At 42.1% G+C, this 13146-nt stretch overlaps 1 protein-coding gene across 1 annotated transcript; it reads right to left on the minus strand.

Moving 5' to 3' along the window:
* Window positions 1-740: 740 nt before the first annotated feature.
* On the minus strand, window positions 741-13073 carry cpsf2 (cleavage and polyadenylation specific factor 2). The gene is made up of 15 exons (XM_017455682.2): window positions 12915-13073; window positions 12152-12324; window positions 10649-10808; window positions 10415-10520; window positions 9609-9738; window positions 9407-9522; window positions 6084-6271; window positions 5546-5836; window positions 4820-4920; window positions 4476-4679; window positions 4219-4371; window positions 3377-3602; window positions 2077-2388; window positions 1667-1801; window positions 741-1125 (listed from the first exon to the last, which is right to left on the minus strand). Exons 2-15 carry the CDS (start codon window positions 12298-12300, stop codon window positions 1033-1035), a joined length of 2364 nt encoding a protein of 787 aa, XP_017311171.1. The 5' UTR covers window positions 12301-12324; window positions 12915-13073; the 3' UTR covers window positions 741-1032.
* Window positions 13074-13146: the final 73 nt, after the last annotated feature.

A 13146-nucleotide genomic window follows, 5' to 3' on the forward strand; every position in this document is an offset into this window, starting at 1 on the left:
TTTTCTTATATTGTTGGTACTGTCCAACCAAATGTTTCACTTTTTAGTTGTCTGCTTACAACTTTATTTTTCAATATGATGACATCACATTTACCTTTGATCAAAATTAGTCAGACATAGGTCTGTCTGTGTGGTTTTTATAAAACCAGGTTGATATTAGTTGTGTCTAGAATTTATTTGAAAGGAAACAAAGCTGTGAATTTTGACATTTAGAAAAGGGTGAGCTAGCTAGCAAATTAACTGTTAACCTGGCAACCTACCAAAAGTGTATTTACACTATACACACATTGTTATAGCCCACTCAGTTAAAGGATTGACATGCTACTCTGATTTATATTTTTTTTACACTGATAATTGCATGAATGAGCACTCCAACCCACTCCAACCTGGGATTCCAAGCAGGTTAATATATATATATATATATATATATATATATATATATATATATATATATATATATATATATATATATATATATATATATATATATATATATAAAAACACACACATAATATTGGTCTGTGGTGTCTTCTGCTCTCATGAGCTGATTGATTGTGCAGCTTAGTGCTAGTGAGAGTGTATGAGGTTTTAAAGTGCACACTGATCTATGGTCAAATGGTAACATTGGGTCAAAATGGCTCCATCTGCTGTGTGGATATAACAGAGCAAAATCAACACACCCACACACCCCTAACATATCATTTGCTCCTGCAGAAAGAATAAATATGGACATAAAACTCTTTTCATTTCAGAAAAACTAAATGTTTATCATTAGACAACAAAAGATGAAAAAAACAACACAGATAATCAAATATTTTCTCAATGCTTTCAACATCATGTTCAGAGTTCAGGACCGATCTCAGAACCTGCAATGTCTTAGTGAGCACACTCATACTGAGAGTGACTCAGGGACAGCATCTGCCACACAGCGTAGGTAAACAAGAAATAAACACAAACTACAAAAAAAAAACAACAACAAAGGAATTAGGATATGTAGGTCCCAGTAGAGCAGATTAGAGCCAAAGAGCGGCGCTACACCACGGCATACTGCTGATACAGCAGCTCCCGAATCCTGTAGTAATCCTCACACATGCAGCCCTCCAGCCCGATCCGGCCTGCTTCCGTCTGAGTGGGAGATAGAAAGGAAGTAAGACACGATTGACAGAAAAGACAGACAATAAAAGAAAAAGATGAAATGAGAGAACAAGACAACACAAGAAGGCAAAAGAAAGGGAACAGGATAGCAAGAAAGAGCAACAGGTAGTGTAAGCACACACACAAAGATCCAGTAAACCAAAGATATACAAACAGAATTAACGAGAGAATAAATAAGATAAAGAATGAGAACGAGAGAAAGCAAGACAAGATGAGATAAAGAGCAAAATGAGAGTGAAAAAGATAACAGGAAGACAGATCAGCAAGGTCTTTTTTCATTAATGGAAGCTCCTGTGTCCCCTCCTTTTACTTTTTAGATGTTATTAGAGGAGGATGGGAAGGGGTGTAAATGAGGGCACTTACATACTTTATATGCAACGTAAAACAAAATTGTAAATGATTTAAGGGTGACAACCATCACAAAAGGATGCTGGTGAACAAATATTCAATACACAAAAAAAAACATGAAAAATCAATCACATAAAATATTGAGGAAGTGGAGGAGCCTTACCCTGCGCACAGCCACCATGTTATTACAGACGAGCACTCCTCCCACAAACTCGGCCTGGATCCCCTCACGCAGCAGAACCTGCTTAAAGTCTGACAGCCTTGGCTCGTTAATGAACACAGCCTGGTGACCTGGAGTCTGAGAATGCACGTGCACACACAAACACAAAGACATGCATAAATCCATCCTGTGTCTTGTATTACACGGGATCACAGAGTTAAACATGGCCGCTGATAGAGCAATCAGCTTCTGAACAGCTTTCACAAATTTTGAGTCTGGCCCTATGACGATCTAAAACTGAACTGTCACTTTCAGATTAATGCCTCAGAGCTGTAACTGATATTCATTACTCATCATTTCAGTATCACCTGAATGTTCACATCCTCTGCTCCTTCACTGGCATGTTCACTCACCTCAGTGGGGGGCAATGGTTCCAGTGTAGGGATGACATCACTCTCCTCTGAGATCTCCTTCTCGTCCTCTCCAAACAGTGTCTTCATGGCCCGCTGTGTTGCGACGGTGCTGGGCTCAGTCATGAGGTCTGGGGTCACGTCCATGGTGATTTCTCCGTCCTCCGTGTCATCCCTGGTGTCTCCGTCCTCTGGCAGTACACCGGTGTCCACCTTCACCACGCGCATGTCCAGCACGCCATCGATCCAAGCCAGCTCCGTGTCTTTGGCCTTGCAGAACTGCAGAGAGCTGACTAAAGAGTCCTTCAGTCTCACCTACATGAAAGAACAAATATTCAGCAAAAAAAACAAACATCGATAGGTCGAAAGATAGATATCAACATAATTTGCTTATGCACCTGATCTGAGAACTGCATGGGCATGCTTTAATATTATACAGAACATGCTTGACTGACAGTCTTCAGTCCAAAACTCGTAGTCTGTTATGCTAGTCATGGAGAACTAAACACAATGGCACAAATGGAGAAACTCAGGAGTGTTCAACTTTACATGTCCTAACAGGCCAAATCACAATATGCTACGCTTCCTAGGTTTGGTTTTCTCCCCTAGCTGCTCAGACTCAGAAAGACTAAAAGCAGAATCCCATCATTTTGATAAATGTTCGAGATCGTTGCTGAGGGTGACGCTGACACATGATCAGCACAGTCGACTGGCTCTTCCCCAATCTTCAACTGTCCGGGTTTCGGTAAGTCTGTGCCCACTGTCGCCTCAGATTCCTCGTCTTGGTTGATGGGGTGTGGTCTTCTGCTGTTGTAGTCCATGCAACTCAAGATTCATTGTGTAGTGTGTGTTGGTGATGCTCTTCTGCTCACCACGGTTGTAAAGAGTTATTATTTGAGTTACTGTTGTCTTCCTGCAATCTCTTTCTCTGCCCTCTCTCATCAAAAAGGCATTTCTTCCCACAGAACTGGCACTCACCGGGTGTGTTTTTTCCACACCATTCTGTGTAAACTCTAGATATGGTTGTGTGTGAAAATCCCAGATCAGCAGTTTCACAAATACTCAAATCATCCCTTCTGGCACTAACAACCATGCCATGGTCAAAGTCACCGAGATCACATTGTTTTCCTGTATAACTGTGTACATTGTGCTGTTGCCACATGACTCACTGATAATTGCATAAATGAGTTGATATACAGATACACTACCAGTCAAAAGTTTAGACACACTCATTCTTTATTTATATTCTTTATCTATCATTAAATTCTCAAAACAGGTTTATTTGCGTGTTAACTGTGATTACCTGGTAGATGTGTGTTTCGCTTGTGGCGTCCACCGTCTCCTGCAGTTTGGGTGTATAAACTTTGATATCTTTCCCACTGAAGGCCTTGCATGACTCGGCCAGGTCCTGACTAGCTTCTGGAGGTCCGCGAACGATAACCAGCTGCCGAGGCTTCATCTGGTTTATAATCTTCTTAATGGATTCTCCATCTGAACGGCCCTCGTAGTCTATGTAAGTGACTCGAGCTCTGGGGATAGAAGCATGGACATCTTAATGAAATGACTATTTAAAAGAGAGCTTACAGCCTCACCAGGAAAACATGTGAATGATTGCGATGTTACTAACCTGTGTGTGAAACGTTGCTAAAATGTTACCAACCTTCTACAGACATCTTAAGCTGTGATTTTGAAAAATACACAAAAACTGCTTTCTATTATATGTGCAAAAGAACGTTATGGAGATAGGTACCCTTAGACAAGCTCCAGTAATCATGAGATCCACAATTAATGTTTTGTTTTTTTGTTGCTATTGTGACAGCTTGAAAACTTGAAAGAGAAACTTGAATCCCAGTAGAGGATATCCTCACGTAACTCAGAATAATGGTTATAAAACATCACTAATAAACTCAGTAATACAGTTCATCTCCATTATTATTTCAACTACTCTCAGTGGGGGAGGTGGGGTTGGGGGGGAGATACTCAAAAACTGGTATCTGTGGCTCATGAGGAAAAAGTTTGTGTACACCTGCACTTAATGTAAGAATCCCCCCCCCCTTAACAAAGGGGAGTTTTGAACTGACTTTCTTGTACTGTAGCACTACCAGAGGCATATTATATTAGATGGGCAGGGAGAGGGGTACTAACCTGATTTCTAGGGTCTCTTTGATGGATATGCACTTAGTGGGGACGTCAGAAAGGTCCTGCTCCATGGGTTCATCTCCGTTTGCCAGGCCTGACTCCAGCTTGCTCTTCTCCTCCTCTGTGGCCTGCAGTTCAGGAACCAAGAAGTCCTCAGGTCTGGAAGGGATCACATGCCGAACATTATTCAGCAAACATACATATCTATCTATATATCAGAATCAACATAACAGGAATTTCATGTGACAAACGAGACAACTGACCTTATGATCTCTCCGTACTCATCCCACTTAATCCTCTCCTCATGAGTGGGGAACATAGGGTATGACTTCTTGGCCTGTTTGAAGAAGCTTCCCTTGCGCCCTCCTTCACCTTTCATCATCAGATCATGATGTTTGGTCTTGACTACGGCAGGCTGCTCCAGATCATCATCCATATCACTTTCGTCACTCGAGTCCACGTCCACCCTGAGCAGTTAGGATATGCTTTACCCTACGGTTTACGATCTGATTTGGTAATTAACTGATTAAATTACAGCTCCTCAGAGCTCTGTTTACACGAAGCCTAATAACCCGTTAATAATCTGATTCGTAGCTGGGGGACTCACTCTTTCGCTTGTTCCAGTTTTTTTGCAGTTTCTTTCTTTATTTTCTCCTTCTCCAGATACTCCTCCAGCTCCTTGCCTTCCAGCTTGATCCTTTTTCTAATCTGGTGCCAAAACAAAAAAGGGAAGCAAATCAACAAACGATTCAACAGCCTGTTGCATTGAAATTTGCTGAAGAGACAAACATTAAGCAGACAAAAATCAGTGTAGAGTGCTGGACTATCAAATGTGATTTTGCTTTCTAGCAGGTGCTGTCAAATAATAAGCGAAAATTAATCGGGATATAATTATAACAGAAAGCGTGTTACTGCAGCACGTATGGTCGTTCGGCCATTTGTTAATGTTTCTAGGGTAGTCTCACTTAAGGGACGGTACACTACTGTTAACAGCGTCTGAAAAGGAAGTTCCTCATCTGAAACGCTCATTGTGTCACGGTGCTCAAAAGTATGTATTCGCTTTGAAAACCGGCATTCAAAAGTGTAATGAGCCAATAAGATTGCAACCTTCAAGATTCTGAAGCTTGGGCCAGAAAAGTGCATAAAAGACATCAGATGCTCTGGATGGAACCTCTGATGCTGAGACTAATGCAACACAAAAGGGACGAACACCGAATTTGAACACACATGTAGGGGCTGCTAAAATGCCATTTTGTGTGTAATGGAACTCCTATATTAAATGACAATTGAGGTTTTCGAAGATGAGCATTACACTGTAAGGCAAATTATTAACCTCTAAATCGATCATCTTCTCTCCGGGATGGTCTATAAGGTAGCGTGCTAATGTGCCCGGCGTTGTGCGATACGTCAGGATGATGGAGTTTTTGGAGTCCTGGCACCACTGGATGAAAAGCTCACGTGAGAACCCAGACTCCAGATCAGGCTGGCTGCACAGTACCACTTTGGGACTTGGCACTCGCGCCAAATCTGCTAAACTATGGCACAAAGACAGGTGGCGGAACTGGAATGGGTTGTTGCGCTTGTCTTCAAAGCATCGCATCAGCTTGTCGCTCATCCACTCCACCTGGGGGGAAGAAAACCCAGGACAGGTGTAATTTACCAACACTACAGACAGCCCTACATTACATTGCCCTATACTGCACGACACTACATTTGGCCCTGTGCCTTCACAATGAGGAATAATAACATAAATATAGTGGAAATCGGTCATAGAGATTTTCTTACCAATGTATACCATCCTGTGGACCTACCCAAGTCACGCACCTTAGCTACTACCCTGGGACAGTTCCAATACCTGTGTCCTCGATTACCTGAGACTTTGAGAACTCCACCACGTTATAGCTGACATTGTTGAGCAAGGCGAGAGAATAGACGCCCAATCCCGCGTCCTTCGTCCTCCAGATCTGATCCAGCAGCTGAGCAAGCTCCAGCACACGGCCTGCAGTGTCCACTGATATCAGCACATTGCCGTCATTACGCAGCGTTTCCATGATGTTTGCTGGAAGGGGGACAACATAAGAGTGTGGTGCTGAGCAATAAAAGATAGCAGACTTCCTGAGAAGAGCTGAATTAAACACAAACTGAAAACGATATACTGTTTAGAACAGGGGTGCCCACACTTTTTTTGACTTGCGAGCTACTTTTAACATGACCAGTCAAAGAGATCTACCTACGCTAAAAATGTGAAACATATATTCATTTATATATATATATACACTGAGTATACTTCAAATATGTATACACACACAATATATGTTCATGTACCTTGCATAACTGCATGAGCCCTTATGGCACACTACAATTTAGTACATTTTTGGACATTACCTTACACTGAATAGAATCAGCCAGGGTTGCATAGTCCGGACAGTAGCTGCTGGTAGCCAGCCTCAAGCAGGCCTCCAAATGATGATCAGTCATTGTGGAACGGTATTTGGACTTAATAATCTTCATGTGGGAAAAGGCTGACTCACATAAATAAGTAGAGCCAAATAATGCAGTCACGGAGGTTGCACATTTCCTCATGTTTGGGTACTTTTCCCCTGTGAATAAGTTCCAAAACTGTCCATGAGCCCTGGACTTCAGCTGAATGTCAGTCTGTCGTTTCAAAATCTCATCCTCCACTTCAGACGAGTTCAGGTGAAACAGCGTTGCAATTTTTGATGCGACTGAATCAACCTCAACATTATCCCTAAATGGGTAGCACATGAATGTAGCGACTGGCTCCAGTAAAGCAAAGTCTTGAAAGCGTCGGTCAAACTCTGACCGACAGCTGTCAATCTGCTCCGTGTAGCGTGCAACGTTAAATTGCGCACAAGTCTTCCGCTGTGTCTCCAGATCTGACACGAGGTTTTGGAAGTTCCCAAAATCATGGCGCTGCAGCTTTGAGGACAGAAGTTGCATTTTCCGTTTAAAGGCATTAACTGAGCTGATCATATTGACCACGGTTTCTCCAAATTAATCTCAGCAGCCACTGATCATCATTGAGCTGGGTGCATTCTGCATGTTTAACAGCAAAAAGAAACTCCCTTATCTCCGGACAGAGCTCTCGAAATCTCTGCAGGAATTTACCCCTACTAAGCCATCTCACGTCAGTGTGTAGCAGGAGCTCAGAGTGGTCACAGTCTGCCTTCTCCAGATGTGCACGGAACAGCCGTCTTTGAAGTGATCTAGCACGTATAGAACAGGCGGTCTTTGTTGCCACATCCATGATCTCTTTCATGTTTAGCATTTTTGCGCATAAGGCTTATTGGTGTATTATGCAATGGTAGTTAAGGAAGTCAGGGAAAGCATCATCTTCCCTGCACTTGGCAATGAATCCATTTGCGCTGCCAACCACTGCGGGCGCATCGCCCGTGGTGACTGATATCAATTTGCACACTGGGAGCTGGGTTTTGTCAATGAAGTCTTTAAAAGACTGAAAAATGTCCTCTCCCCCCGTGTTCTTTCATGGGCAGTATTGTTAACAGCTCTTCTTTTGCAGTCATATCTGTAAACACCATCAAAATAAAAACGCACAAATGGGCTGTATCACTTACGTCCGTAGACTCGTCCAATTGCAGTGAGAAACTCTCACAATCTGTGATGTCCTTCCAAAGCTGTTGTGTCAAATCCTTGGCCATGACTTCACAGCGCCACGTAACTGTACTTCTTGATAGCTGGAGAGCTTTGATTGAAGATAATATTTCGGTTTTGTTTTTAAATCCCGAAACAACGAGTGAGCTGCATCTACGAATGCCTAATTTTATCATCTCTCCGTCTTGGAATGACTTCTTGTGTTTAATGATGGAGTGACTCACCCGGAACGATGCTTCGGTGGCTGCCTTAGCATTTGAAGTCAGGCGTGAGAAAAATGACTGCTGTCCGGACAACTGTGATTTTAGTTCATTCACCTTCCTCTTTCTCAGCTCACTTTTCGGAGGGAAGTCGGTGTCGTAGTTTTTATGAACAGTCCTAAAGTGCTGCTCCACATTTCTCTTTTTCGGAATAGCAATGGTAGCTTGGCAGATCAGACAAATGCACTTCAAATATGACATTGTGAAAAAAAAAAATCATCCTCCCATTCCGCATGGAAGTGATAAGTCTTCGGTTTCTTGCTTGATCCCGTTACCTCACTCATTTTGTACCCTTTCTTCAGTAGAAATAAATTGGAAAGTTAACTCCGTGATTTCGCTCGCTAGCCTTTAGCGCTGGCGCATTTGATCGCACACACGTGGTGAGAGAAAAGACGAGATCTCAGACTGGCTGCCCTGTACGTAAACGCTAACATCTGGGTTTTTTTTGAATGTCGATCTACCCCCACTTCCTTTGCGATCGATGTATTGGGCACCCCTAGTTTAGAAGTATATATTTAAATCTTTTTCATATCACAGCATTGTTTCATTCTTGAATATGGTTGGTCAGAAGGTATTACTTAACCTTTTATGACAGTAGCTCTGACAGTAGTGCTGATAGTAACTGAAACCACAGGATTTTTTTAAAATAATGTTCTTATTCTGATACATTATCATTTCAACAGTAGGAACACATTCACATGGACACGCCATTTAGTCTAATGAAAATAATAAACGGATGAAAAAAAACAATGTCATGTAACAAAGATGTCTAATCATTGATATGGTGAAGTTTTCTGTATGGAAAGGTTTATTTAACATTTACGGAAGGATTCTCGAGTGTCAATGCATTTTAATGGTCAGTTAGTTTTCTTTGAAAGTCTTCTAGAGTTTTCTTGTGGGAACAATCCACAAGATCTGCCACTGTGGAGATGCTCTGACCCAGTCGTCTAGCCATCACAATTTGGCACTTGTCAAAGTCACTCAGGTTCTTACACTTACCCATTTTTCCTGCTTCCAACACATCAACTTCGAGAACTGACTGTTCACTTGCTGCCTAATATATCCCACCCCTTGACAGTTGCCATGGTACCGAGATAACCAATGTTATTCACTTCACTGGTTAGTGGTTTTAATGTTATGGCTGATCGATGTATATATAATAAAATATAGATCTCTGTATACTATAAACACTGAACAGCCCATTTATTCCAAAAACCTACATATATGCTGTGACCACATTTATCTGGATAGATATTTTAACATTTTTAACTTAAGCAGGCTGAGTGAGTGTGAGGACTTACTCAGTAGCTGCTCATCACGCTGTTTCCTGCGAGGCTGAACGTAAGTGGCATTGAAGGAGTCAGTGATGAGCAGGGAGGGACGACTGACCGCCTCAAGGGAACAACCGTTCAGATGACTGCAAGATCAAGTGAAAACGGGTTCGTTTCATAATCTAAAACTCTAAAATACTGTACCTCTTATGCTTTTAGGACATCTACTTACATTTCTCTCTTGTGATTGAAATCCACCGCGTAAATAATCTCCTCTTCTCCATCCTTTACGATTTTCCAAATGGTCCCACCGAGCATGTGGCCCGCAGGGAGAGGAGTGATGGACAAACCGTGTCCTTTACCTGTAAGAAAGAAAAGAAATATAAGAGGCGTGATCATACTGCTTCTTCACATGACTTTTGACTGAGAAACATGTCGACTGTTTCCTATTCAACTTCAGACAGTGGACTAAGTAGCACTTTCCATTTTGACAGTAAGGACCCTGTAGTTCCATCAACAATTTACAGTATACATTTGCAGTATAAACAGATCTACAGTGCATCTGGAAAGTATTCACAGCGCTTCACTTTTTCCACATTTTGTTATGTTACAGGCTTATTCCAAAATGGATTAAATTAATTATTTTCCTCAAATTGTTTGAAATCTTTGCAAATTTATTAAAAAGAAAAAACATAAAAAGCACATGCACATAAGTATTCACAACCTTTGCTCAATACTTTATTGAAGCACCTTTGGCACCAATTACAGCCTCAAGTCTTTTTGAGTATGATGCTACAAGCTTGGCACACCTATTTTTGGGCAGTTTCTCCCATTCTTTTTGCAGGACCGCTCAAGCTCCGTCAGGTACAAAACAGGGCCGAACCACGATACTACCACCACCATGTTTCACAGATGGGATAAGGGTACTTTGTTGCACATGTTTTTGATGGATTTTGCTCGTTCTAGTGTATTTTGATGTGAGTTAGCCATTTTAAGACACGTTTATTATAAACTGCATGAACTGTATTAGCACCTTACCTTTCAGATTCACAATCTGAGAGTATTTCAACTGTTGGATCTTGTCGAAAGCCGAGTCCACATCATCCAGAGTGAACAAGGCGAAGTTCTCAGTGTTGTGACGAGACTGTGAGAAACAGGCATCAGAAACAATACTCTCTGTGTGTTTGCATTAGATTGTATAATTCACCACGGCATTATTTTAATGAGCATTTTCTGCCCAAACCCTTCTCACACATGACTCCACGTTCATACCTGATAGAGGTCGTACATGAACATCTGACCCATCTTATACACAGGGATAGTGGCATAGATGGCACAGTTGAGACCCAGTTTGCCAACAGCATAAGGCAAAGCGCCGAGATGAAGTGGATCTGGATGGGACAGAAGCACCGCATCGACCTGATGGACATACCTGAAACAGCCATAGAACCAGAGTAAAATATAAACAGGGCAAAAAAAAGACTGCGTTCACCTGTACTTAATGTTCTGAGAACAGAAAACACATTTCGTTCATTCGCGTTGATCTGTATTAACTTTTCTTAACGGTTTCCTACATTACCCACAATGCCATTCGACTACCTGTTAGTAAGCCGTTGCTTGATCTTCACCTGAAGAGGGTGATGCAGCAGCACTTTAGACCATTTAGTGGCGGTCACACTAGACTTTCAGCATGCGAAATTTCTTCGGAGACCGCTGCAGCAACCCGAAATGACATTGCACGCCAACGCTAAAACATACCATCCGTTCTTTTATGACACTGCAATCCATACGACTTCTCTTTTAACGTTGATTTTATATTCTTTTAAAGCTGTGCCATATAAAATGGGATGGTGCGACGTCGCTATAATCGGGACTTGATTTTCTGAAGAGACGTCACGCCGTGACGTGACGATCTTCTATCGGTCGCCAAACTCTCACTCTGGAACGTTGCGAAACGTCTTTACATAAAGCTTGCGTTTCCTTTCTCCAGCATTCGCATGTGTATGAATGAAAAGTCAATGGACTGTGTAGTATGACTGCTTGCTCTTTTGTTTTTAAGGGCTGACCGCGAAACCTGACTCCAGCAAACAGGAGATGTCCCCCAGATGTCGCGAACGTCCACTTAGGTCTGGTTTGGTCATTTGGTCTGGTTTATAACGTTCGCTGGCGGATGTTCCGAGGACGTCAGAATCATAACACTACTGAATGCAGTAGGACGCTGGATGTCCTGTGAACGTCCCCTTCAACGTCCGTAGGATGTCAAGGGGACCCTACACATGGACGTTTGGGGGACGTTGGTAGAGGCCATTTAGGGGACGTCCTGGAGACCTTTTTTTTTCTCAGCTGGGGACTGCTATTCCTTTGTGTTTGAGATCACTGAAGATTTTCTCACATTAAACGAACAACGGAAATACAGCACCAAACACATCGGCACCAGAATTCACTAATATATCACTAATATTAGAATACTGTATATTCACTGATCTGCAGTAACTGCTTTATGCAGCTCAGAGTTACTGTGGATGTGGAGTGTATCCACTGGAATAAACCCTGAATGGACTCATGTGCACACACACACAGACACACTAACACACTCACTCACACCTAGGGTGGTTGAGCATAGCCAATTCACCTATTGGTATGTTTTTGGGCGGTGGGAGGAAACCAGAAAGCCCAAATGAAACCTACACTGACATGAGGACTCCGCAAAGACGGTAGCCCGAGCTCAAACCTAGGATTCAGAAGCTGTTTCATAGTGGACGTTTCCTTAAGTACCTTTTCATCGCATCTATGATGTCCATGGAGAAGCTCTCGTCCCAGCCACAGTCCAGCAGGAAGCGGAACTCGTCCACCTGTAACAGGTAGCAGAGAGCGGACTCCTCCTGCACCCCGGACACAGCCGTCAACTTGATGATGGACGTCATCCTCGACACGGAGCTCTCTCACAACTAAAACAAGGAGGGGAGAAATTAGACATGCTCGGCCAACTTATCTCACCACATCTGTCTACTAATTAAAATGATTAACCCTTTCTTTTACACCAAGCACCTTATCACTATCTCTACACACAAACTGCATTTTCTTCTGACAAAAATAACTACAGAAGTGAAGACTTACAGCATGCACCTGTTCTGTAGCCGGCTATGATAGATAGAGATAGATAGATAGACAGATAGATAGATAGATAACTTTATTCATCCCAAAGGGAAATTCACCTCTTACGGCACCACTGAGAGTTAAAGTATACTAAACTTAAATTTAACATTGTAAGTGACAGAGTGCCCAAACGCTCAGTTTGCTTTGTCATATGGAAGAAAAGTTCACAAATGAAACATTTTAATAACTGTCTCAAACTGACAAAATCTTACAAACGTGATATTTTGTATTTACACACGGACAGAATTGATCACTACATTTTGTTCGCTAGCATACCAGCTAACCAGTTTGAAACCAACTCCAGCGTAGCTAACAAAGCTAGCAAACTAGCTAACTGAATTGAAACATAAATATTAAACAAAACTCATTAATAGTAGCATACCGGACAGCGTGCTAGATTTAACGCAGTGATTTCGCATAAACGTACGTCCCGACAAATGTTTACAAACTTCACCAACATCATTGTTTATTCACATTTTTTGAGCCACACGGCTCACACTTTCCCGTGTTTCAGCCATTTTGTGGCTGAATCCCTAAACCACTCCTTAGTAAACATATAGTGCACTACATAGGGTGGCGAGATTTCTTTTTCTCTACGCACTATGAAGTATACA

The sequence above is a fragment of the Ictalurus punctatus genome, chromosome 25 (assembly GCF_001660625.3).
Source record: "Ictalurus punctatus breed USDA103 chromosome 25, Coco_2.0, whole genome shotgun sequence".
In the NCBI taxonomy this organism is placed as follows: Eukaryota; Metazoa; Chordata; class Actinopteri; order Siluriformes; family Ictaluridae; genus Ictalurus; species Ictalurus punctatus.

Coding starts and splice junctions, on each gene's coding strand:
- cpsf2 (XM_017455682.2), bottom strand. CDS start 12,300: ATGACGTCCATCATCAAGTTGACGGCTGTGTCCGGGGTGCAGGAGGAG. Junction 4,680..4,819: donor AAACTGGAACAAGCGAAAGA/GTGAGTCCCCCA, acceptor CTAACTGCTCAG/GGTGGACGTGGACTCGAGTG. Junction 4,372..4,475: donor GAGTACGGAGAGATCATAAG/GTCAGTTGTCTC, acceptor GATCCCTTCCAG/ACCTGAGGACTTCTTGGTTC.